General features: G+C 48.7%; 1 protein-coding gene across 3 annotated transcripts in view; it reads left to right on the top strand.

Moving 5' to 3' along the window:
• CFDP1 (craniofacial development protein 1) overlaps positions 1–26,829 on the top strand; it is a 129,971-nt gene that overhangs the window by 97,468 nt on the left and 5,674 nt on the right. For all 3 annotated transcript variants that reach the window (XM_044255713.1, XM_044255712.1, XM_044255714.1), the window contains one exon: positions 20,270–20,428. In XM_044255713.1, coding sequence (XP_044111648.1) covers positions 20,270–20,428 — 159 coding nt within the window. The remainder of the gene's footprint in view (positions 1–20,269; positions 20,429–26,829) is intronic.

Genomic DNA, 26,829 nt, shown 5'->3' on the forward strand with positions numbered 1-26,829 from the left:
GACAATAAAAAAGACCAGTTTTTTAATGGGAAAAAATTAACAGACATTTCACAAAAGATTACAGATATAAGAACATGAAAACGTCAGCGTTAGTCATCAGGATCAGGTGACTGCAAATTCAGACCATAGTAGAGCTCCGCTCAGACCCCCTGAAATGGCTAAAATGAAAAGGACCGAGATAAGTGTGCGCTGGTGAGGATATGGAGCACCCGGAAGTGTTGACGTGTTGCCGGTGGGAACCTAAACCGTGGGGGTTAATCATTTTGGCCATGTGGTTCGAGGTTCGTTAAGTTTAACATATACCTACTCTGTGTCACACCATTCTACTTTGAGGTTTTCATCTGAAAATTAAAACATGTCATGTCTACCAAAAAATCCTGTACGAGAATGTTTTATTCATGGTAGCACAAAACTGGAAACAGGTGCCTCTTGACAGGGCAATGGCTAAACCAAGTGTGGGCAAACCAAGGAACCACTGGCACCGACAGAGAGGACTGATACCACGGCATGGCTGCACCTCAGAAACGTGCTCTGTGAAAGTGCCAGACTCAAAAAAATAAAGAATAAGTTCAAAACAAGGCAAAACTGATCTGTGAAGATAGAAGTCAAAATGGGGGATGGGAATTGACTGAGAAGGAGCTTTCTGGGATGATAGAAATATTCTGTATTTTGACTAGGGGCACGAGTTACACAGAGGTATGCATTTACTAAACTGGAGGACAAAATGTACTCTTAATCTGTGCATTTCACTCTAGTAAATTTCAGTGCCGAGAAATGGGGCAGGTGGGTGCTGCTGGGAAAGAGCGAAGTGACAGCCAGAGGGGCCTCTCTTCCTTCTCCCCTGCGGTCAGTGCGGGAATGTTTGAGCACAGGGTGGGGGCAGGTGGGGGCACTGACTGCATTTGGTCGCCTTTGTGGTGTCGGGGGGCAAGTTTGAGGCACTGTGGAGTTTGATTTTCTTCTTCTAAGTCTGTGGCCCTCCGTGTCCGATTGCCCACATAGCAGGTGGGGCAGTGCCTGACTGCAGAGGAGCCCGTCCCCAGTAGCTGTGGAATGAGTGCCATTGCCCCCTTGAAGTAGCCCTGGTGAATAAGGCCACTTTGTGTGTTTTTTTTTTTCCAGCTTTCAATAACTGGAATGTGCTTCATTTTGTCATCATAAGGGCTGGCTTGTCTGCCTGAGAAACAGTCTTCAGAATAATAGCAAAATTGTACTACTCGGACTCCGTGTACTTGGGGATGGACAGTGAAGCTTGACTGTTAATAAAATGGGGGGTATTCTCATCTTATGAGAGCTATAAACAGTTTTATTTTCTTCATGTTCTAGTTAACAGTATACAGAATCTACTGAGAAATAAATGTGATTCCAGAAAACCTTTTCTGTTAAGTGTTGGAAGAATGTTCTAACTTCCATCTCTTTCATCATTTCAGCAGTGAACTCCTTGGACAATAGGTCGTTTCAGTGGTCTGATTCTGCCCAGTGAGTTCAGAACCAGATGTAGAAGACAGAAAGACCCTCTTCCTGGCCTCACCTTAATCCTAAATCTAGGGGTACCTGTGTGGCTCAATCGCTCATGTGTCTAGCTCTTGGTTTTGGTTTAGGTCATGATCTTAGGGTTGTGGGATTGAGCCCTGTATCGAGCTGAGTGCAGAGTATGCTTGGGATTCTCTGCCTTTCCTCTCCCTCTGCTCCTCCCCTAGCTTGTGTGCACTCTTTCAAATTAATAAAAACCTTTTCTTAAAAAAAAAAATCCTGGGATGCCTGCGTGGGTCAGTTGGTTGAGCCGATGCATTTGGCTCAGGTCATGATCCCAAGGGTCCTGGGATCGAGTCCCGCATCGGACTTTTTGCTAGTCAGGGAGACTGCTTCTCTCGCTGCCTCTGCCTGCCTCTCTGCCTGCTTGTGTGTTCTCTCTCTCTCTATCTCTATCTCTATCTCTCTGGCAAATAAATAAAATCTTAAAAAAAAAAAAAAAGTCCTTAGGCTCCTGGGTGGCTCAGTGGGTTAAAGCCTCTGCCTTTGGCTCAGGTCATGATCCCAGAGTCCTGGGATGGAGCCCCACATCGGGCTCTCTGCTCAGCAGGGAGCCTGCTTCCCTTTCTCTCTCTCTCTGCCTGCCTCTCTTCCTGCTTGTGATCTCTGTCTGTCAAATAAATAAATAAAATCTTAAAAAAAAAAAAAAAGATTAAAAAAAAATCCTCAATCTACATATCTATCATTATTTTGGAAAACTAGCCTTGTTTTGGATTATTTTGGAAAACTAGCTCAGTGACATGGTCTGGCTGACCCAAATTGAGCACACAGCCTTACCCAAATTTTAGACAGCCCATTCAGTTTCTCTTCAAACTATAATGTTTGGATAATTTTTTTTTAAAGATTTTATTTATTTATTTGACAGACAGAGATTACAAATAGGCAGAGAGGCAGGCAGAGAGAGAGAGAAGAGGAAGCAGGCTCCCTGCTGAGCAGAGAGCCCGATGCAGGACTCGATCCCAGGACCCTGGGATCATGACCTGAGCTGAAGGCAGAGGCTTTAACCCACTGAGCCACCCAGGCGCCACTAATGTTTGGATAATTACTTAAATGGTAATGGACTTCAGTGGGAGGCATCAGGAACTTTCTCTAAAATAATGGCTCTCAAATCATCATATGCTCCGTGTATAATACAGCTTCCAGGGCCCTGTGCCTAGAGGTGGTGATTCAGGAGGCAGGGTGGACCCTGGAGTTTGTGATTTTAAAATACCCACAGGGAATTCTCAGACGGTACTGAGAAACACTGAAAAATGTTATAACATTACACCGTGTTTCAGGGAGGAATGGGGAGAGGATTTTGTCCCTGAAAAGTGTCAGGTGTCCTCAGGGACTGTAGCTCCATCAGAACCCTAATGAGGCTGTCCTTGTCTTTGTGTGGCTGCCATCACTGTGTCTTCTAGCATATGGCAGGAGTGTTAAGACATTTTGAATGAGTAAATACATTAATTAAAGGAACAAGTGACCCATGCAGAGAACACTGTCAAATACAGCTCAATTCAGGTACTTCAGTGTTATGGGAAGTATTGTACATGTAGAAAATCTTTATTAAGGATAAACAGTAAGCAACGTGTTAAATGACAAGAGCAGCGGAGGTCAGAGAGGACACATTGCCAGTCAGGAGGGCTGCGAGCCTAATCCTGCCAGACTGATGGCTGCACAGAAAAATCCCTCTCTCTGCTCTTCTGCTCAAGGAACACGAAGATGTATTAACCCAGATTAGGTATCCAGTCAAGGTCATACAGGTGTACAGTTTGCAAAGTCAGATACACTATTCAGTCTCCTGACACAGTCCTGGGTCCTGCTTTCCAGAGGCGACTGCTTTAAACTCCTACAGCTAGTTCTGCTGTTTTTTGGCTCATATTTTAAACTAATGTGTTTAGTCTACTATTATTTCTTGGTTTATCAATTTTAGACATTATTTATTAACTGGTTTTTAAGAAGCAGCAGCCCCTGTTTGGGAAGAAGAGGAATAACCTCTTGTACCACTCCGCCCCTCAACACAAGTCCTCCTTCCGCTCTCCCAGGTGAACACACTGTTGTCACTGTAGTGTTGTTAACTGCTGAGCTGGATGTGGACTAACATTATATTTCCCTTCACATATATATGTGTGTGTTGCTTGGTTTTCTATGTCCCTGTCACGTATTTTTTTCCAAACGCTTTCAAATGGGCTATAAAATCCCTCTCAGTACTGTTTTTGATTATGTCAGAAAATTTGGCATTTCTGCACCCCACCCCCATCCCTTCTGGATCCTTCCACCCTTCTCTCAAATCAGGGCTCTTTGTTCTCTTGGCTTTCTGTCCAGCTGTTTTATCCCTCTTTGCATAGCTGCTCTGTTTCTCAGATCCCTTGTCCTTTCTGCGTTTATTCTCCCATTTTGATAGAGCTCATCGTCCAGTAACATCCTGAGAAATTGATTTATGGGGGATATGTTTTTGAGACTTTGCATTTCTGAAAATGACTTTGTGCTAACTTCACATTTTATTACTGGTTTTCCTAGGTATAATGTTGCAGGTGGAAAATCATTTGTCTTTAAAATTGTGAGGATATTGTGTCTGGGTGGCTCAGTCATTAAGCGTCTATCTTTGGCTCAGGTCAGGATCCCAGGGTCCTGGGATCAAGCCCCACCGCATCAGGGTCCCCGCATCAGGCTCCCTGCTAAGCGGGAAGCCTGCTTCTCCGTCTCCCACTCCCCTTGCTTGTGTTCCCTTTCTCTCTGTGTCTCTCTCTGTCAAATAAATAAATAAAATCTCTAAAAATAAATAGATAAATAAATAAAATTGTGAGGACAGTGCTCTGCTAGGCTTCTAGAAGTCTGAAGCCATTTGGACTTCTTGAATATTTGTCTATGACCTAATTTCCTGCCCCGTGCCACTCCCCACCCCCACCACCCTGGTCCCTTTGGAAGTTTTTAGAAATTTTTTTTTTAAGGTTTTATTTATTTATTTGACAGAGAGAGATCACAAGTAGGCAGAGAGAGAGGAGGAAGCAGGCTCCCTGCCGAGCAGAGAGCCAGACGCGGGGCTCGATCCCAGGACCCTGAGATCATGACATGAGCCGAAGGCAGAGGCTTTAACCCACTGAGCCACCCAGGTGCCCCTAGAAATCTTTTTATCCCTGGGATTCTGGCCAAGTATCAAGACCCCCAGCAGTGAGAAGAACCAATTCCTTTTTGCATCATTTTCTAGCTTCTTGTCACCGTCTTACCTCTTACATTCTGTCTACCAGCTCAGATTCTCACTGAGCAAGAGAGAAAATTAGTATCTGCGTAATTCTCTTACCTTGACATGGTTGGTGTGACAGCTGGAGGGAGTGCTCATCTTTTCTGCAACTCAGTTTGCTGCCTGTAGCAACTCTGTACACCTGGCTAATTCTTTCTGGCAGATTCTGACAAGAAGTTGTTCAGTTGGCTGAGTATTGAGTTAGCTCGTTGCTGCAATTCTGTTCAGAGTTGGTTTTAGCTTCAAAGCTGGACTCAGACATTGCTTCTGGCTCATAACATAGTGCTGTGAATGACTTTAGAACTAGTCTTCTAAAACCAACCAAACTAAAGCCCCCTGTTAAGGTAGCCAATGGCAAAGGGAAAAACTCATTTGCCACACACAACAAATCAGGTCTCCTGACCTCATTGTTCCAGAACTGCATTTTCATATAAAATAATTCCAAATACCACTTTTTAAAATTTTACTTATTTATTTGACAGAGAGATCACAAGTAGGCAGGGTGGGGGGAAGCAGGCTCCCCCCTGAGCAGAGATGCAGGGCTCAATCCCAGGACCCTGAGATCATGACCTGAGCCGAAGGCAGAGGCTTAACCAACACTGTGCCACCCAAGCGCCCCCAAATACCACTTTTGTGTTCTTTGTAAATTCTGTTATCATGGAGATCAAAAAGGGGTGGGAGGGGGCAAAAGATTCCTTCGGCATTTCCCTTAATTCTGCCCCTATTTGTGTTTCAGTTAAGGTATAGGGTCACCCTAGTGGCTCACTTAGTTAAGCGTCTGCCCCGGGCTCAGTTCATGATCCTGGGGTCCTGGGATCAAGACCCTAGTCGGCCTCTCGGCTCAGCGGGGGAGCCTGCTTCTCTCTCTGCCCCTCCCTCTGCTCAATCTCCCTCTCTGTCTCTGTACCAGATAAATTAGTAAAATCTTAAAAAAAAAAAATGAGGCATCTCAGCCCCCGGTAGCCCAGATTGCAGTTTATGACGAGATCATTGAACATTCTACAGGCTCTCGGGTGTTGCTGAGGCCAGCCTAGGACAAATTCCAAGCTCCTGACAGCCATTCAGGGTCTGCCATCTGTCGCAGTGAACAAATGCTTTTCCTGGGCCACCTCTGAAGTCCTAGGTTCCATAGAAAACCTAGCCAAGGGCGGGCAGCAGCTCTGAGGTTAGCCAGCACAGAGAACTGTTACTTTAGTAGGTATCATTATTGGAAACTATTTGTAATGTGTGAAGTTGCTATGTTTTCTTAATATTCATACGTTCTTTTAACAAACATCAGGTGCCTGCCGTGTGCGTGGCGCTGTGCCAGGTGCTCGGGTTCTCTCAGTGAACAAAACACACGTTGGTTCCAGCTTTGTGGAGACTCCCTTCCAGCACGGAGCTAGATAGTACACATGACAACAAACGACACGCTGTGTCAGAAAATGCTAAGTGTTAGGGCGGGAAGGGAAATCTGAGGCAGCGAGGGGATTGGGAGTGTGGGGTGAGGCTGAAGATTGGGGCTAGGACTGTCGGGTGAGCCGAGACTGGACAGCGATGAGGAAGTAACCAAGGCACTGTCTGGGAAGGGGTTGTTGAGGGCCGCTGGGGGCAGCGGGGTTCGAAGGCCTTACACCGTGGCCCGTGCCTGAGGCGGGATGGTGGGGGTAGTCCCAGGAGAGGAGGAGGCCTGACAGGTAAGCACGGCCACATGTCGTCGCCCTCTGCCAGGATGTGGCAGGCTGCTGCAGGCGAGGTCCCCCACGCGGGAGGGTATAGCAGGCGGGAGTTCGGGACAGAGGGCTGGGCCAAGGATAAGAAAGACACCATGGGTAGAGGCCTACGGTATGTAAACCTTGGGCCTGGATGAGGTTGCTAAGGAAGCAGGTATAGACGGAGAAGAGCCGTCCGGGCATCAGTGCCCGAGAACTCCCAGGTGCCTTCGAAGAAGCGGAGGTTACCACCAGGCAGGTCCAAACTGGAGACTGTTCTACAGGCCGGGGGACAGCTCTAGATTAAGAAGATCAGCTTTTCTTTGGTTTGAAATTTTTCAAGATGAAAAGTTTGGGGGTGGGGGAAGAAACCAAAATTTGAAATCTCGTTGCTGCCGCAGATGAATTAGCCTCAGAAAAAGAGCAAGCAACTCAAGCACCAGACCCACTGATTTTTCTCTAGCAGCAGCAAGATTATAATTTCTTTCTGGATTTTAGAGCATCTTTTCCAGGACTTACGAGAGTTAAGAGTGGGGACAACAGGAAATCCTGATTATCTGCTCTGTGCCAGGCGCTGTGCTAAGCGCTTTCACGTGCACTGCGGGCGTTATTTAAATCTCCTGATTTCTCTGTCCCAGCTTGTCCCCCTGGCAGATTCCATCTCGTTCTTCAGACACCCCCGCCCCCCTCCGCAGCCTTCACGCTCCTAGTGCACTAAGCAGCAGTTTTCTCCTAATGTAATTAGCTGCTTATATATCTGTCTTGCGTGAGAGAATCAAATAAACCCAAGAAGCCTCTGTCTCTCTCGCCAGCGGCCAACAGTCTGGCACACGCAAGGCGCCCAGTGAACAAGGGATGACTTGATGACGATCTCATGTAATCGTCATGCTTCAAGGCAGTTATTATTATCCTCATTTTACTAATTGGTTAGTTACGGCTCAGAGAAATTAACTCGCCTGGGATTTAAAAACAACAAAAATTAAGTGGTAAAGGCAGGTTTTTACACCAAGTGCAACCAAGTTACCAAGCCAACATGCCCCACCATTTTATAAACAGATCCAGACTGGCGCTGGTGATGTGCGGGACTTGGCCATCCAGGCAGTGCTCAGATACGCCAGTGTTCTCATCTCAAGTCTAGATTTCTGATTTTCCTGCCCACCCCCCCGCCACCATAGAATTTCTGTGTGACCGTCAACATAGGGGACGGATTGGGAGTTTCAGTGCATTTCCTGTAGGAAGATGTAGTAAGTACAGACTGAGAAACATGTCACTCCTGAATGCTTTAAGATAGTCTTAAACCTAGAATTTAGAAGTAAGAGTTGAGGCGGGGGCGCCTGGGTGGTGCCATCAGTTGAGCGTCCAACTCCTGGTTTCGGCTCAGGTCATGATCTCAGGGTCGCGAGATAGAGTCCTACATCAGGCTGTGCACTCAGCTCAGAGCCTGCTTGAGATTCTCTCTCTCCCTCTCCCTCCACCCCTCCCCACCCTCGAATAAATAAATAAATCTTTTTTTAAAGAGTATTAGTTGAAAGAATAGGCAAATCGACAGAGAAAGTAGATTCGTGGTTGCCGAAGCCTGGGGACATGGGGATGACTGCTGATGGGTATGAGGTTTTTTTTTTAAGGGCATGACAGAATGTTCTAAATTAGGTTGTGGTAATGGCTGCATAACTGAATATACTAAGGCCCACCGACTTGCTTACTTAAACGGGTAAATTCTTTAGTACGTGAATTATATCTCAGTAAAGTGGTTTTTAAAAGTATTAGCTGAGAATGAGAAGTGATTGGTCATCAGATTTTCCAGCACTCTGAAAATCCTAGTAAATTTAGTAGCTTCCGTATTTGGGTTATTGGCTCCGTTATCTTCACTCTTCAAGGAGACCTCTTCCCCAGTACGGCTGGGTAGTTTTGGGGTTCTGTTTCGGTTTGAGCTGTAGCCTTCAGATGAGAGCGTCCGTGTTTCCCAGGGCCAAGCCTCCTTTCTTCATCTGGGCCGTGAGAACGCACGCAGTCTGCTGAACGAGCAGCCGAGCCTCACAGGGACAGGAAGGGCATCATGAAGCCCCTGTCCATCCCCACACCCCTCCACCCGTCATCCCAGGAGAGGGGTGCAGACTCTCACAGACTGCTCTGCTGACTTGGGGTCAGAGCTGTAGTCTTGTTCTGATTTCCTCAGAAATCTCTTAGTGCGGGTTGGCCAGTCCTGTTTTAGCAGACCCTCATCTCTCAGCCAGCAGTTGCTAAAGCGCCTTTTTCAGACCTTTTGGCCATTGACCCATGGTGGATCCTGGTCATTTGGCACATGCTGTGAGGGGACCCCAGAACACGAAGAAACTGAATTTGTTCAGGGTTCATGTATCACTCATCAGTAGGGTTGGGTCACAGAACCTTGTAGAACAAGCCTCATTTCTGAATGAAAAAGCTGCTCTAGCAACCCTTGGCTGGCAGATAAAGGAAAGAGAGATGACTTAGGCTTTCTCTTGCCTGAGAGATGGAGGGTGGGAATTCTTTTTGGTGGTTAGTGATGCAATGGGTAAAATCTTCCATTTATTAAAGAGAAGCTGTGTTGTGGTTGTACAGATTGCCCAGCTGTGGTTAGCTTCTATGAAAACCATTTCCTGCGTACAGTATAAAGAAAGTTTTCTGCTTTCTCTACCAAACTCCGTGGGAACAGATGTTTCTCTTTGTTGAAATCCGCTGCTCTGCCTTAGCAAAGTGACATCCTGGGCTCGGGCTGAAACAGCCCCATTCTTTTGATCGCCGTGTGCAGGTAATTGCTTCCCAAGGACTCCTAAGCGCTGGACTGAGAGGGTGCCATGACAGGGAAGCTGCTGATGCTGGTTGCTGATGCTTTTTGAGGACCGGTGGGAGCAGCCCCGGGGAGGTGGGGAGGTTGGAGTCTAAGCCTCTTGGAGTTGCCCATTGAGGTTCACAGGATTGCAGCTTCTGGGAGGCTCCAGAAGGTACCCTGGCTACAGAGTGAGCCAGGAATGTTGCAGACACCACTGTGAGAGAAATCTGGAGTCAGGGCCCCAAGCAGGAGTGCAAACGCTGAGAAATGACCTTTCTTACCACTTCAGCCTCAGCAAGTGAAAGGACCACAAAGCGTACTCCCCTCCAGACAGAACTTGGAGGTGTCAGGAATCCCAGCTGTGTCCAACTTCCATATCTTCGCATTTGGAATGTAGCAGACTTCTTCAGGAGCCGTGGGAAGTTTGGAATGGAGGGGGAGTCATTTCGCAAGACGTATGGTAGCCAGCGCGTACGAGTCTCATGGAAAGCCACGTGGTCGTGTGCCTAGCCCTGTCTGTGAGAGGGGCGCAGGCGTGACTCATGTTCCACGAAGTCCCCGTGATGTAAAACAAAAGGAATATTTCTGCTCTGAGGACACCCCCACATCCTGAGTCTTTAACCTGATCTCCATCTGGGAGGTGCCCAGGAATTGAACATTTATTTTATGTTGACATCCTGCCATTTTCCTGAGGAGATAGAGACCTGCCGGGGAGGGAAAAAAAGCTGAAAGTCAAAGCAGCGGCAGAACGCTGTGGCTTGGGAAAGTATGCCAAGTCCCTAATCAGCAATTAGCCAAACAAGCCATAATTGAGGCACATTTATCTTCGATGCCCTGTGCTTTACTTCTCACGGTGGCTGGTTTGAGAGACGTGGCGTTTGCTCAACTATGTTTCCTGATGGGAGCGATCTGGCTGAGTGTGGCTCCTGCCCTCAGACCAGGCAGGTGGTCCGCAGACCCACAGTGGCTTAGCACTGTCACAGGAGAAAGCCACCAAGGCTGTCCTTCGGAGAGGGCATTGACTGCTAGCAGCCAGGTCCTGCTTCTGCTGCTTTTCTTTGCCTCTGGCTGCTGTTGGCTCGGAGCCCGTGTAGAGCCAGGATCTGGAAAACACCTGTGCCCTCCTCACTTGAGCTCCCAGGCTCAACTGCCTAAAGAAAAATGTCACTATGGGCTCCCTTAGAAGCTGTATTTAATAATTCCTTTAAAATCCTGCCTCAGAACTGTAACTGGTCTATTTGTGTTGGTCAATAAATTATTCTTCCCAGCTGTGCCCAATCATACAAATGAAAGCAACAGCAGTTTGCACCTCAGGGGAGAACATCCCCCTCCCCGGCATCGTCCCCATTCCCATTAAACTAAAGGTTTCCACCTTGGAAAGGCAGGCCTTCTTCACTCCCCAGCTGCTAAAAATGATGGAGGCCCTTCCGTGCTCTGCCGTGACCCCCACCATGGGAATAGTGTAAGGAAGGAAATTGCCAGAGCAGAGGCAGGAAGGGATGTGGCGTTATCTCCTCCATGGGGAGTGAGATGACACCACAGGGGGTGGAACAAAGGAGAAAGGAAATTCAGGAGTATCGTTTCCTAGAGGTCTGGTGGGCCAGCCAGAAGGTATTGTTTTTTTTTGTTGTTGTTCTGTTTTTTTGCCACTGACTTCTGCCACTTAACCCTTAGGCATAGCAGGTCCGCAGACCCTTACGAAGAGTATCCGGGTACCTAAGTGAATGCCTCCATATTGGCCAGAGAGCTCTGTACTCAACCATTGGCCTGTCCAGTTTAGGACTCTGCTGACAATCCTATAACCCTTGGCCTTTTCTCTAGCTACTGCTTTTCCACTTTTCAGAGACTTTCCCGATCCCTTTGAGATTTCCCAAATATTTCTCCTTCAGATAGGATCCTTCACTTTTTCCACCTCAGTCTGTCCTGAGACATTGCCAGGGCGTTTATAGAGTGAGGTACCAGAATTAAGTAGCAGTCAGAACTTCCTGAACATCTTGAGAACACTATCCTACGTGTTGCATGTTAATTACAGATTTGTTGCAGAAGGGAGAGAATACCTTTACAAGTGAGGGCTCCGGCAGTCCCCACCTGTCCCAGTGGACCACAGGGAGCATCAGATTCCAGGGCGGACCCACTGCACCCATCACTGGGTGGTGGTGCAGTAAGCAGTCCCCAGCCTCCCCTTCCTGCCTACTTGGCATAAGAAACAGACAAACCCTAACAGAGCAATATTCCATAAGACTGCCAACCTGGGGGCACCTGGGTGGCTCAGTGGGTTAAAGCCTCTGTCTTTGGCTCAGGTCATGATCCCAGGGTCCTGGGATTGAGCCCCACATGGGTCTCTGTGCTCAGCGGGGCACCTGCTTCCCTTCCTCTCTCTCTGACTGCCTCTCTGCCTACTTGTGATCTCTGTCAAATAAATAAAATCTTTTAAAAAAAAAAAAAAAAAAAAAAAGACTGCCAACCTGGACTCCAGAAACTGGCAGTGGCATCAAAGACCAGAAATCAAACAGAAGACAAGGCAGGAGACTGTGCTAGATTAAAAGGTAAAGGAGGCTAAGGAGGCTAAGGAGACATCAGATGTAGTGCCTGGAAGGAGGGCACGGGATGACTGTCAGGGCCGTCTGGAGAGGCAGTGAGGGGAATGTGAGCAGGGACTTTGGACGGCACCGCTGTATCGGTGTCACAGCCTTGCATGCAGTGTGAGGTGTCGTGTTGAAGTGGCATGATGTCTGCAACTTAAAAGTGGTCTCACACCTCCAAAAAAGAACATTTAAATAGAGAAAGCAGGGCAGGGGGAGAGAGAAAGCAAGTGTGACAAAATGTTGATAATGAGCGAATCTAAGCAAAGGGCATTCAGATAATAGTTGTTCTCTGCTTTCAAGTTTTCTGTCAGCGTGACATTTTTCAGACTGGAAAGTTGGGAGTTTCCGCCAGACCACACCAGAGTTGTGCTGAGAGCTGCCATCGCCCACCCCTCAGAAGCCATGGTGGGATGGTCGCTCACGTACAAGCTCACACTCAAGCTCCCGCTCACCCAGCTGCAGTACAAGACCCTGTGGGTTTCCCAGTAGGTTTCTCTCTTCGTCTTACCTGTGAACTGAGCACTGCAGTTCTCCAAGGAACTGGGCACCAAGGAAGGGTGGCCGGGAGGGAAGGACCCGTTCCTCCTGAACAGTCGTCTAACCTTGACCTTCTTTGAAAGTTCTGCACTAGGCAGATTAATAAAAACAAACAACAATTTTTAAAAAAAATGGCCCTTCGTGGCAAAAGTCCCAAGCTCACCGAGCTGGCTGGTTTCAGTGGCACAATAGACCAGTAGAGGACTGTTCTTCACAGAGAAAAGGGACATTAACTTTCTCTTGGCGTGTGATGCTAATAAACAGTGCCCAGCAGAACCCAGGGGAAAGAAAAGCTTGCCCCAGAAAAAAAGTCCTTTTCATTGTCACTACAGAGCCCCTAACCCCAGTTACTTGTCTCAAGGTGAATGGCCTTGATTACAAGAGCAAGCAGGAGACGGTGCAGGTAGAGGAGAACACTTCATGGCTGACTGAAGGGATGGAGCGTCCTCTCCAGGAAGAGCTGTCCGTGTCAGGAGAACCACGTCAGCTGGAGCGATTGGCCTTCCAGCATTAGCTGAGAGGCCAGAGCAGGGCACAAGCCGCCTCTGTGCTCCACAGACAAGGAAACAAGAGCTGGAAAGCGCTTTCTGTAATACATTGTTTCAGAAGAGATGAAAATCCAGGACTTTGCTACCAAAATAACCAGGTTTGTTTCAGAGACCTGTTTTAAAGATGTGGCACAGCTGAAATCAAATCAGACAGACTTGGGGCGCCTGGGTGGCTCAGTTGGTTAGGCAACTGCCTTTGGCTCAGGTCATGATCCCAGGGTCCTAGGATCGAGCCCCACATCAGGCTCCCTGCTAAGTGGGGACCCTGCTTCTCCCTCTCCCTCTGCTGCTCTGCCTACTTGTATCTCTCGCTCTCTCTGTCAAATAAAATTAAAAAAAAAATCAGACAGACTTAAGTATGCTTCATTCTTGGACTAGTGTAAGAGCAATAGAATTGAGTGGCAGATCCTTGCTATTTGTGTAAACACTGAAGCTGCTACCATTTGCTGGCCTTTATGTCCCCTTTTGCTGAGAGATGCCACTTCGGTGGGGAAGAAAGGGCTGGCACTGTATCAATGTTAATAATAGATTCAAGAGTACTGCCAATTTTCTAGCCACAAAATGTTTAAAATCTTTTGGAACTTCTTGTCTGAGTTAGTATTTTCCACTTTCCTGAGCTCAGTGTCCCATAGAATACTGCCGGCACAATATTGGGAAGTGAATGCGATTTTAAACCTTCTCCCTATTGTACTTCTGGCTTCCAGGCCTTTTTCCTGAGTGCTCTGGTCTTGGGCTTTGGGCCGACTGTTTAGAGATTTGCACAGGTGAGGCATGAAACTAGCCCAGGGAATCGGGCTTTGCTTTTCATTCCTACAGATTTCAGCTAAGTCCAAAGAAGGTCTAAGAGAGAACAGTGGTTCCAAGCAGACAACTCGACCAAAGAATCATCAGTGAGACTTTATTCCCGTTTCTCAGGGAGTAGCATGCCAGTTCCAGACCTGTTGTACAGCTCTGGAAAATAGTCCATGTGTGAGTTACCAAAAAAATCCACTCCTGCCTTGTAAACAGATGACAAATACTAAGGAAACTGCATATCTGTGCCAAAGAATCTTTGTTCCAAATAATTTTCATTTTAGTGGTTATGCAAGTTACGAGACGGAAGGCATAGTGGAGCCAGGCTCTGTGTGCTGAAGTTCTAAGTAAAGGTCAGTAGCGCTTTCTTGTACATTGTTGACCCTATCCTTGCTGGTCCAATTCTGCACTACCTTTTCTGGCTTGTCCGTTTAAGTGCAGCCTTGACTCTTTGTTACGAAAAAAAAGAAAAACTCATTTGGATAAGCCCATTGTCAAATCACCGCAATTCAGTTCACTGAACATGTAGTATAGCAAGGCTTCGTGCCACACTGTGAGTCAGGCGGCAATGAGTAAGACACGGGCGCTGTGTACAGGGAGCAGGACATCGGGAAGTGAGAATGCCACCCCCCCAAATTAGCAATCATAGACGTTACAGTGCGGAACGGTCCCCAGAGGCTGGTTGTCCCCAGCTCCAGCATCAGCCAAGTGGAAAGGACAGGCTGGAGGTCAAAAGCACTGAGTACTAGTCCTACATCTCCCCGTGGGAACTCGGGCAGGTTTCTTAACCTTCTTGGATCTTAGTTGACTCATCTCTGATATATGGAGGTTGAATTAAACAGCCTCTCAGGTGGTCCCTCTTTTGTGCCCTCACAGTCTGCGGTTATAATTTGTCCATATGACAGTCTCCTCTATTACATCGTCGCCTCCAAGCCGGAGATCATGCCTTATGTATGTGTGTGCCCCCAGTTCCAAGCACAGTGTCTGGGATACAGTCATTTCTCAGTAATCTGTTGGAGGAGTACAATGAATGACGGACTCTAAATTCACTCCCAAACCTAAAATTCTGTTCTGTGGCCGGCTGGGTGCCTGAGGCCAATTTTTTAAAGATCTTGGGGAAAGATGTGCCCCTTTTCCTTCGTAGACAATTGCAGTGTCCTGTCATCCTCCTCTTCTTCCACTTACATACTTTTCCTGGCTCCTTTCCAGCACCTTTTTTTTTTTTAAGATTTTATTTTTATTATTTATTTGACAGAGAGAGACACAGTGAGAGAGGGAACACAAACGGGGGAATGGGAGAGGGAGAAGCAGGCTTCCCACTGAGCAGGGAGCCCAATGTGGGGCTTGATCCCAGGATCCTGGGATCATGACCTGAGCTTAAGGCAGACGAGCAAGAACTGAGCCACCCAGGTGCCCCCAGCCCCTCTTGTAAATGAACAGCAGGGTCCAGAGCGTCTTGATGGTGGCTGCAAAACAAATTGGTTGAGTGAATCTGAGTCCGCGCTTATGGGGCTGGAACAAAGACAACAAGTTACTATAATATCTTTCTGGCAGACTCCACAGGATAGAGTTTATCACTTGGTTGCAGTGAATTTTGTTAAACTTACATTTCTGGTGCTAAAGAGGAGTAGGAGAAGTTTTAGCAAACTGTCACCGTAAACTTTGAATTCAGAAAGGAAAAAGAGGACTTTATTTTGCCTTTTTTTGTCCCTTTACTTTTTTGAGTCCTGAATCTTTGTGTGTGAGGTCTTCATTCCTGTCTAGTGTCAGCATAGAACGTTGGGCTGGGTGCTGTGGAAAGGGAACTGACGATAATTGCTTATTGAGGGATGACTAGACACAATGCATTAGAAAGAAGGGCTTGGGGCGCCCGGGTAGCTCAGTTGGTTAAGTGTGTGCCTTCGGCTCAGGCCATGATCCCAGGCTCAGGCCATGATCCTGAGATCCAGTCCCGCATCGGGCTCCTTGCTCAGCAGAGAGCCTGCTTCACCTCTGTCCTTCCACCTGCTCCTCTCTCTCTCTCTTTCAAATAAATAAAATCTTAAAAAAAAGAAGAAGAAGTGTTAGTAGGAGCCTCTTTTCACCAGCATGCCCACTGCCCTCAGCTATGCTCTTGTGTCATGAAAGCCTGCTGCTTAGAGCAGAGGTGGGCAGAGCCCATGCCGCTTGGACAGGCTTAGTCTTGGGTCAGTAGAGGACTGTGACCTTCAGGAAGAGGTGGCTGAAATGCCACTGTTACACTGGAAACATCTAGGCAGCAAAGTGCTGGCCATGTCTGAGTATAACATTATGGATGGAATCTGCCAGTGGGCAAGTGGATGGTCCGTTTCTTTGGACTTTGCCTTGTAACAGGTGGATGAAGGGTCTCCTGAATGAGATACTGTGGGCTTCTGTGGCACAGCACACCACACTTTAGACCCAAGACCAGAAAATCCTTGACTGGGGGTTGGGAATGGTCTATCAAAGCCAACTCTCTGGTCGTACCTTGCCCTCGTAGCTTAGGATCCAGAAAATAGAGAAAACTGGGCTTCTGCTGTGGTGGTGCCTCAAAGTGCACCAGTTCCTGCCGACAGCAGAGCGGTCTCCCCTGGAATTCTGACCTCCCTGTCTCCACAGGTGCCAGAGGCCTGGGGGAGGCTGGTGCTGATGGCCTCCCTCCTCTCTGGCAGCTCTGGGCAGCGCTGCATGCTCTCAGCCGTGCTGTTTCCCAGCCAAGAGAGCCAGCAGCCCTTGCCCAGAAGCTGAGGCTTTCTTGCCTGTCCCAGCTTTTCTGTATGCCCGATAGATGAACCTTCACGGCAGAGATAGGGCCAAGGTCATGGTAAATGTGCTGTCCAGAAAGCTGTGATGGAGTGATGCCAGGATTGTGCCACGGGAGCCCCATGTGAAGGGGGTGCTGAGTGAAAGCCTGCAGGGACCCCACGTGCCAGGTTCCAGGAAAAATGGGCTCTCAGTCATGATGAGCCTCTACATGTTTTGGCTACTGCTGTGAATGTGTCATTCACTTTGATTTAGCCTCAAATACAAACAAGACAGGTAATTTTGCTTTTGAGACTGTCAGATTAGGAAATCACAAACCACGTTCATGAGCCAGTGAAGGCAGACCTGGAAGCTTTCCCTTAAAGCGTCTGAGCACTGGTGACAATTTGCTGATGTTTAGCGGTGAACAAGGCAATGGGGGTGTTTGGCTTTTTACTTTTCTGGAACTGTCTTCACTGCTTTGCAGCAAAAGATCATTTTCTTAGGCTTCTCGAAGTGCTTTGTGTGGTGAAAGAAAGGTGGTGTAATTTGGGAATACCATCAGAGCTATAGGCTGAGAGTCGGCGGTGGTGTACAGAGCCTAAGGGGCTGCCCAGGTAAAAGCAGAAATTCTAGATTGTTATGAGCTGATTGGTGAATGAATGGAAATAGAAATTATACCCCTTAGGATCCCCCAATTTAGAAGTGTTCTGAACACCTTCATTTAAACTACAGAAATCTGATTCTCTGCCTCTGCTTGTTCACGTGATCTGAGTGACATTATTGAGTTCCTGCTGTTGTGCAACTCAGTCCATGTGCTGTAGAGAGATTTGGGGACCCAGAGCTTATGTGCCCTCAGAGAGAGAGAGCACACACGGGAAAATAGTGTTGCTCCTAAGCATCTTGTTTGATTCCCTTCAGAGCAGAATCTTAGGTAAGCCTGTTAGTGTAGGTCATTCACTGGGAACTGTCCTTGGGAAGTAGGCATGAGGAAGTAGAGGGAGTGAGGTTGGGAAGGAGGGAAAGCCAATATGAGAGTGTGTTTCCAGGACTGCAAGGGTTCCTTGCAACCAGAACTTCTGAGAAGCATTCAGAGGTCCCCTTAGAATTGCCTGAGTGAGGACAGGAGGCTGGGCTCTGTAGCCACAGCCCCTGTTCTCCATGAGGTTCCTCCAGTGCCATGAATTCCCATCACCTGCCCAGGCAGTGCTTCTGACTTAAGGCAGGGTCAGAGGAGCCCCTGCAGGCAGCAGAGGAAAGCCTCAAGGTGTGTGCTTTTGGTGCATCTTGTCGGCACTGACTCTGAACTTGCACAGAATTGGCCAGTATGGCGGCAGCCAGAATCTGAGTCCTTGAGTGTCTGCTAAGGGAGGGATCGGTGCCGTAATGGGAGAAGGACTGAGTGCACTAGAAACACCGCCGCGGGGCATCTCATCCAGAGATTTGGGGCAGGGTCCCAGGGGGCTTCCTGGAGGAAATGGCCTCTAGGCTGAGATAAGACCAGATGAACGGGAGATGAACTGTAGGTTCAGGACTGTGCGGTTGACGCTTAGATGGCGAGAGTAGATGTGGCGAGGGAAGATCAGGAAGAACTTCACAAGGGAAGGGGCGCAGTCTTCATTGTAAGAGCAAATAAGGAGTCAGGGAAGACACCTTGAAGCAGAAAGACACGATAAGGTTTCTGTTCTAGAAAAATCACCCTAATGATAGTGTGTGGAAGGGATGCGAGGGTGAGCAGGTGAGTGAGTGTGGGACGGAAGAGCAGTCAGGGAGACCAGCGGGGAGACTGCAGGTCTCCGGGCGAGGGGCTGTAACAGGGAGAGCAGGGGACACATCATGAGTGTCTCTGTCAGCTCTCATGCTCTGCTCCTGGTAAATACAGCCTGTGTGCGTGTGCGCGCACGCTTAGATGAGAGATTGGTGTGGGGAGTGAGTTATCTAGAAACGAATTTTTAGAAGATGTGAACTGAAAGCTCAGAGAGAGCCGTGCGGAAGATTAAGCAAACCGGAAGGTAAAATAGCTGTGAGCAGATATCTCCGAGGAGTCCTAGCTTCGTCGTGAGACAGCACAGGGCACCGGGCTGGGAGTCAGAAAGACCTTGCTTTGTCCTGGTTCCGCGTTTTCTATTGGCTTGACCTTTGTTGTGTCATTTAACCTCTCTGAACTCTGTTTATTTGTCCAACTCAAAATGAGAATGATGTTGCCTGCCCAGCCTGTTCTGAGTCGGCATGAAGCTAACAGCGTGTGGTGGGAAATGCCCACAACAGGAGCAGACATCCTCCTGACCAGCATGAATAGGACGAGGGTGTGGAGGGTCATGCTTCAGTCCCGAGAGTCGTGTGTTCAGTATGGACACTGGCCTGTTGGCTCGCTCCGGGGCAGAAACGGGGCGTCCTTCACTGGCCCTGTGCTGCAGGGAGGTGGGGTCCAGAAGGGGTAGCGCAACACTAGATCCCCTCAAAGGCTCTTCCCGCTGTCCAGAGCTCAGCGGTCCTCCTTCATAGGCCATTGTGAAAGGACGATGAGAAAATCGTGAATAAAGCCCCTGGAGAATTAGCATCGTAGGCAAGTGAAAGGTATTGCTGTTGATGTTATCAGAAGGCCTTGTGATGCTAGCTCACAGTTGTACACGTTTGACTCTCTTACTTCCCAGGAAAACAGGAAGTCATTTCCAAACTTTCCTGCATAGTGGCATACGACAAATTTTAGTTTCCTAAAGAAACCAAGGACCATGTCCCTTCCATAGTTCTTTCCCCTAATACCACCTTCTTACTAACTAGGTACATTCTGTTTTCCTTATTTTCCTCCTGCATTTAACAATAACTGGAAACATGTGACCTGCCAAGACTTGAACTTGGGTATGTGGAGTTTCTCCCATAGTCAATGATCGTGTCACCAACAAGGGGAACACAGGCTGTATATTCCCTCATTTCAGGGTGAGGAATGTTCTCCACCTCCTGGGAAAACCCAGGGTTCTGACTCACAGGAGTGGAAAGGAAACTGACCTTAACAGTCCTTTTGAGATACTGTGACTTTTTGCCCGTCAGTGTTGGGATCTGTTTCTCTTTCTCTTACAAGCATTCCCTGGGGTTTGAGGGCACGGATGATGACTGACTCAGGGTGGCTGGCATTTATTACACCTTTACTCCATGCCAGGTGCTGTCGTAAAGCACTTGACATAGAAAATACACTGCAGGGGCGCCTGGGTGGCTCAGTGGGTTAAAGCCTCTGCCTTCGGCTCAGGTCATGATCTCAGGGTCCTAGGATTGAGCCCCACATCAGACTCTCTGCTCAGCGGAGAGCCTGCTTCCCCCTCTCTCTCTGCCTGCTTCTCTGCCTGCTTGCGATCTCTGTCAAATAAATAAATAAAATCTTTAAAAAAAAAAAAAAAAAAAAAGAAAGAAAATACACTGCAGCCCTCTGAGTCACTGTTCACTTGGTAGGTGATAGGAAGCCAGGGCAGATGCGGTTCAGTAGCCTGAAGTCACACAGTTAGAGCTGGAATATGAACGTCGGCATGTGATTCCACAGTCGTGTCTGACTCATGCTGTGCTTCTCCCTGCCTGCGAGCACAGACCTGTCCTGCAGAGCATACAGAGGGCTGCAGGGTTTCCCTTCCCTGGGTCCTTGGAGCGGTCAGAGTTGGTGGGCGGGAAAAGTGCATCCGAATTCCGGTCTACCTAGAGTGTTCTCCAGCCCTACATACAGAAATGGTTTCTATTAAGATAAATAGCCCGAATCTAGGGGACCCCATGCCAACCAGTAAAAGACATGAATTAAGAGTTTGATAGTTCTAACGTGGTACGCATTTCATTTTCTTCACTTTCTCCAGGTTAAAAAGATCAAGTGGCATGAGCAGCCTTTTGGGGAAAATCGGAGCTAAGAAGCAGAAGATGAGCACCCTAGAGAAGTCCAAACTGGACTGGGAGAGCTTCAAGGAGGAAGAGGGCATTGGCGAGGAACTAGCCATCCATAATCGAGGGAAGGAGGGGTAAGAACTAGTAGATTCTACTGCTCTGAACACTCAAAAAATCTGAAGTAGTCGATTGTAGACAGGCCACCCAATTTAAATAAGCAGGCACTTTTCATGGCGAAGCGGATTTTGTCAGTTTGTCGGCAGAGCTCTGTTCTAATGGGGGGCCGGTGCTCTGGGTGAGGAAAGAGCCCTGCGGCTGCGCTATGGGAACAGCCTCGCTCTCGGGCCCATCATATTTGCCGAGCCGGGCTCGCCGAATGACGGGCAGCTCCCGTGCACTGTAAGACACCTCATTTGTCACATGTTCACATCTGGCTCGCGGTATCAGCCTTGGCCTGATCAGAGTGATTCGGTCTTCTGAGAAGCCAGACCGGCCCCGGGCTTCCAGAGCAGAGCCAGCAGAGTGCCTGGATGTTGTCGTCTTACTGCAGGTTGTTCCTGTCCGTGTCATTGTGGCCCAGGCTGGGGCTCCAACCTGCATGACCCGCCAGCCCTCCCACGGCCCCTGGCTGTCGCTTGCACCCCTCCTCTTCACTTCGGAATACGAAGAGGCTTTCGATCCACTCTGTAGTCCAGAATATCGAGAAAGGCAGTGTTCAGTGAGCACTTAGGAACCTCAGGAGGAGCTAAGAAGCAAAGTTACTGCAGAACAGGGTCTGTGGCTCGAGGTCATCACTCCCTTCTGCTAACGGTGGAAAGTGTCATGTGGCTGTCAGTCTGGGTCCTCCCTGCCCCAGCCCCTCGCCGGGACGGGCTCTCCCTGCAGCACACAGAGCATTTCTGAAGCTCAACTCCTTTGCCTGCGAATTGGGGTAATGATACCACACTGGGGGTGAGTGTGAGGCTCTCCTGATCACGTGTGTAGCACGTGTATGATGCATACGTGTAATGCACATGGAGCACATAACATGCTTTGTAGAGCTCAAAGCGTACATTAAGTGGTAGTCATTAGTAGTCATCCCCAGGTGAAAGGTTTATTTTCTGGCTCACATTTCTAATTTTGGCTTCGAGGTTACTTGAATGAACTTAGAAGCTGATCAGTATGTTTAAAATTTTTTTCTGTTAAATAACCTTATGGGCTTGGTCCACCATCAGACTTCTGAATCAGTCTGTCAAAGATGGAATGCCGCAGGGCAGAGGCAGAAGTGTCAGAGTCCTCTGACGAAGGCCTAGGACAAAGCACAGGCAGGAGCTGCTGTTACTAGAGGAGGGCTCTGAGGTCTGCCCCAGACCTCTTCATCTTTGGCTCTGCTCTGGTTGCTCACAGCTCGCTCCTCTTCTCCACGTCTGCCCAATGATCTAAGGCAGCAGGGACCTGCCAGTGTGTATGACGCTTTATTGGTCCTCTGAGTATTGATTATATGGGTCGGACAGTGTTCTTTCTGCTCAGGTTAATAGAGGTCTTATAAAAGTAGGGAGTGGTGGCGTTGAAGATAAGCAGAGCTAATAATATGTAGACTGGAAGAGAAAACAAGATTAAAAGGACATCTGCCCAATGATGAGGACTTTTCAAGCAATGGAAAATCACGTAACTGGGTTCAGAAACTACTAACAGCTTTTAAGCGCCCTGCTTTCCCTACCTTTTCTGAGATTCTTACCCGCACCAGACGATTAGACCCATCTGATTGTGTTTTTCCAGCGTAGATCTGATGACTTCTTTGCTCTGCCTTGGGCTCTTCTCACCTTCCCTCTAGTACCCGCCCCCACGCCTCCACTCACTAGCCTTTCCTAGCTTTTGCAAGAAGATTAAAGGGGCCCAGCCCTCCAGGGAACAGGGTGTAGCTCTGGTTCTTACCTCGGCTTAGCAGGAGAATCGTCCTGGGGGGCTGGTTTCAGAGTTGGGGTGACAAGGCCACTCCTACCTAGAGCTGCTGAATTGAGAGTCACAGAGACTTGTATCTTTAACTCACTTCTCGGGTGCTTCTGATGCACAGCCAGGGCTGAGAATCACTAGACTGTAGCTTCAAAATTCTAGCGATGAGCGCAAGAGCTGCCGGCTGAGCCTTTCCAACACATACATAACCAGAGAGCCAAGTTCCAAACCTGGAATATCAAGAAGGCAAGAAGATTTCTCTGGAGAAGTATGCCCAGTGAGTGCCACAGTGTTGAAGGAAAGGAAGGACAAGAACCAAACCTGTAGGGTCTGTCTGGGCAGAGGCAAGTGAGGCCCCCGAATTCTCTTACACAGATGCCAGCCCCAGCAAAGGCACTACCGGAGAGGGGATACTCTGAGAGAGTGTGTAGGGAGTCCCAAGGGCATCCCCTAGAGTAAAAGTCCTCTTTGCTGAAGCCAAGAAGCCAAGAAGCGGGGAAGTCATACTTGGTAACATCTCAGAGCTCCCTATGAGTGTTGACTGAATTCTGCTGTCTATAAGACCTTTTCACAAGTACCCAAATTAAATTGATCTCTTATACAAAAATTCAAGTCATAAAGGGTGGTAAAAATATTCCTGTTACACAGTCCTGAGTAAAATAAGTTTGGATTGAGAGTAAAAGCTTGTATCATGCTTTTTATGTTTTGGTACTAACTCCAATTCAGTCAGTGCTAACACATCTTTCCCTTTGTAAGGACCGGATAGAATTTGAAGCGTGTTGGTCGGTGTTGGGTTATCATCGTCCAGGTATTTTAAAGGCAGTTTTGCCATCTTGAAATACACACACAAGCATCTACTAGGTAGAGGGGAGTGCCAGAGGGCTGCAGAAAGGGAAAGGCTGTTGAAGGCAGGACAAGGAAGTCATAAATAGAAAGAAGGATTATTTCAGGTGTGGTCACCTCCATCTGGGGACAAAAGGGTTTTAGTAGGCGGATTACCTCACCTTTCTTTGGAGGAGGAAGGCCCATGTGACTTATAACCTTATCAGTGCTGACCAGAAAATTCCTGACTGACCGGTGAAAGGTTACATTCCTGGAGAGTTGAAATTGCAGTGAGGTTAGGTATTAAGTCTGGGTCGACTGACTTGGGATTTTAACCTACGTGACACCATTTTGGGCCTCAGGTTTTTAACAGTTTATAGATGGGGATCCTCTTTAGCAATTGGAACGACGAATAAATTTCAATAACAGGGTAACGCCGAGTCATACAGCATGATCTCATTTATAGAAAGGTCAGAAACAGGCAAAAGTAGTGCATCTGTTGACTCACTTTGTGAAAGAAGCAAGTCACAGAAGAATTCACAGTATAAGTCTATTTATGTCAAGTTCAGAATCAGGCACAGCTAGGCCATGACGTTGAGAGCACACAACCTTCAAATGCAAGCAAGTTCGCACCTGGCCGGGCTGGCATCGGCAGGAGAGTTATGCAGGGGCCTCCTCCGGGCTTCCTGCATTCCGTTTCTTCATCTGCCGATGGCCACATGAGCACTTGCTTTATGACGGGGCGTTTGCCTTCCCCATTTTATTCACTTTAATCTGTGTGTTAAATTTTATGGCAAAACTGAATTGACACTAGGGCACCTGGGTGGTGTGGTTGGTCAGGTGTCCGACTTTCGATTTCAGCTCAGGTCACGATCTCAGGGTGTGAGATCGTGGGCTCTTCACTCCGTGGGGAGTCTGCTAGAGACTCTCTCTCCTTCTGGCCCTCCCCACCCCAACTCGCTCGTGTGCTCCATCTCTCTCTGTCTCTCTCAGATTAATCTTAAAAAAAAGAAAACTACAGTTGAATTTAAATCCTGGCTTTGCTACCAATCTGCCGTGTGCTGTAGCCCATGTCTTTGTCTGTAAAGCAGAAACTCTTCAGTAGGCTACACCTCTCAAGTCTATGGTGAGAATTAAATGAGAACAGGAGTTGTCTGGTGAGTGTCTAAATACCAGGAGTCCTTTGCTCACTCTTCTTTCTCCCACCTGCCGTTCCTGACCGCACTGTCGGGGCGTCACTGCAGATGGGAAGCTGGGCGCCTTAGTCCTTTAAATTCCCTCATGATGCCTTCCTGTCAACCCTTCAGGAATGCTTTCCACAGAGGTGACAAATATGGCTTGGGGGCATGTCCTTCCAGCCTCCCTGGCTAGGCCCTCTTCCTTCCCTGGGCTTTTAAACTTGGGAAGTCCCAGGGCTGAGCTCTGGGCAGCCGTCTGTCCTTGCATTCCCTGCAGACCACCCCCGCCCTGCAGAGGCCACGGAACTTAGGTGCTGCATTCTGCTGCATTCTGCTGATGAGTCCCAGAAAAGCTCTCCCTGCGCAGTCGTTCCACTGAGCTCCAGACTCCCATACCAACTGTTGGGCTGACATCTCCATTCGATGTCCGAGACACACAGCAAACTTAGCCTGCAAAACCAAATGCTTGCCCTTCTTTCCATGAACTCTCTTTCCTCAGACTTCTCAGAAAATGACACCATTACCATCCCCCCAACTGTTAAAAACCTAAGAGTCATCCTTGCTTTCCTCTTCCGGTTCACATGCTGAAAAGCCAGTAGGCAGTTGTATCGTAAAATACTCGAGTCCATGCTCTCCGACCAGCCCCACTGCCATCACTCTGGTACAGGCCATAGACATCTGTCGTGCTCCCTCCTTCTGTCTGTCCATCCCCTTCCCTCCCTGCTCCCCCACAGTAGCTAGTAGGATTTTTTTAATGCAAACTACTTTTCCTCTGTTCCCTGCTGGAGGCCCCCAGCAGCCCTAGCAATCAGTGTTCAGCGCCTTCCTCTAGCATCCTAGGCCCTTCCAGAGCTTTCCCTGCCCACCTCATGCCCCGTTCTGCCCTACTTATGATGGCTCAGCCCCTGTAGGACTCCTCCAGCTCCTTCTCCATGATGGCACGCTCTTGTCACTCAGGGTTTGACTCGGATACCACTCTCTGGAATACCGCCCCCCCCAGGAGCCGTCAGTCATATCACTGTGTTGGAGTGTGTCGTCATCTCCTATTTCGTATGCAGTGAGCCTCCACCAGCACCCAGAGGAGGACCCCGCACAGAGCAGGTAGTGAGTAATCTCACTGTCTCGATGCCTGACCCAGTGGCCCCCAGACGGTCATGACTTTGTTATGGAACCCAGTGGGACAAGAATCAGCCCCTCCAGAGATGAGGGTACAATCGCTCCATCAGAGTGTCTCTGCCCAGGCATCCTTTCCAGGCAGGAGAGTTGTTTAAAATGCCTGTACCCAAGACGGTCAGTCATCCACCCAGCAAAGAGCCGCTGCTCTTGCCCTGAGCCCCAGACCCCCTGGCCGACCCAGCATTTCTGGAGCAGCGTTTAGCACTTGCTGCCTCCAGCCCCATCCCTGACCACACAGCTTCCCCGCAGCGGGCACGGCCAGCTGAGCCAGAGGCCAGCAGGCCTGCGTGGCACAGTGCCTAAGCAGACTGCAGACCTGGGCTTGGCTGCCGCTGGCAGACAAATTGAAGGTCGGGAAGGTCAGCTGAAGGTCAGGGAGCAAGATGTTTGGAAACCAGGTGTGCTTGTGATGTGGAGAGGCATGAAGGAGAGCCCAGAGAAAATCGTTTTTTCTCCAGTCTCCCTCCATGACCCCAGGAGTCATGCTCTCAGCACCAGCGTCTGGTGAGATGGGAGGAAAGCAGGGGGAGAAACTTCGTCAAAGTCACCATTCTTCTACTCTGGGCCTCAAGAGGTTTCCAGGTCACATACTCTCCCTCCTTGTTGGCCTGGATCTCAAACAGTTGGTACCAGAAAAGTAATTTGGGTCGGAAGATCAAAAGATGCCAGAACCTGTTGTATCTAACCTGGTTCTGAAAGGAAGAGTTAGAAAGTCCCTTAGGTTTTGGTGCTATTAGCATGTTTGATTAATGAAAGTAAAGAGCCACTTCCTAGTAAATGGGCCACGTAGAGCAGTAGTGGCAGGAAGGGATGATGTCCCCCACCCACAGCCCCCAGCTCCCCAGCGTACCCAATTAGGCTGGGTCCCCAGGAGTGCCAGGCCCAGGCCAGAAAGGTACCCCTGCTCTTGTCAGCTGATGCTTGTGTTCTGGGGCTGTAACCCACTTAGGGTGCCTGAAAACTTCCTGAAGCACGATTTAAGTAGGCCATCTACCTGGGCCACCTTGGAGGAGGCGGCCTGTCCCACAAACCCTTTGTCTCCTGGCCCCCGTTGCTGTCCCGCGGTGTGAGGCTTGGTAGTGATGCGGTCAGGTCAGAAATGGGAAGCGAGAACCCTCAGTCTCAGCTGTTCTTTATTGTGTACAGAGCCCTTCCCACAGGCTCACTGCACTGTCCTCGGGGTACTATCATTTTTATTCCTGTTTGACAGAGAAGAAAAATAAGGCACGGAAATTACGTATCTTGCCCGATGCAGACAAAGAGTAACTATCAGAGCCGCTCTCATCCTCAGCACCTTTCCTGTCTCGGCCGGTGGGCGGGGAGGCAGGAAAGAGGGTGGTCCATGTCCGAGAGAAGTTTGGTTCCTGGGCGGCTCTTGGCCGGATGCTGTTAGCAGCTGCACATGGCTCTGAATGGGGAGATGGAGT

Source organism: Neovison vison, chromosome 7, assembly GCF_020171115.1.
Source record: "Neovison vison isolate M4711 chromosome 7, ASM_NN_V1, whole genome shotgun sequence".
NCBI classification, from domain to species: domain Eukaryota; kingdom Metazoa; phylum Chordata; class Mammalia; order Carnivora; family Mustelidae; genus Neogale; species Neogale vison.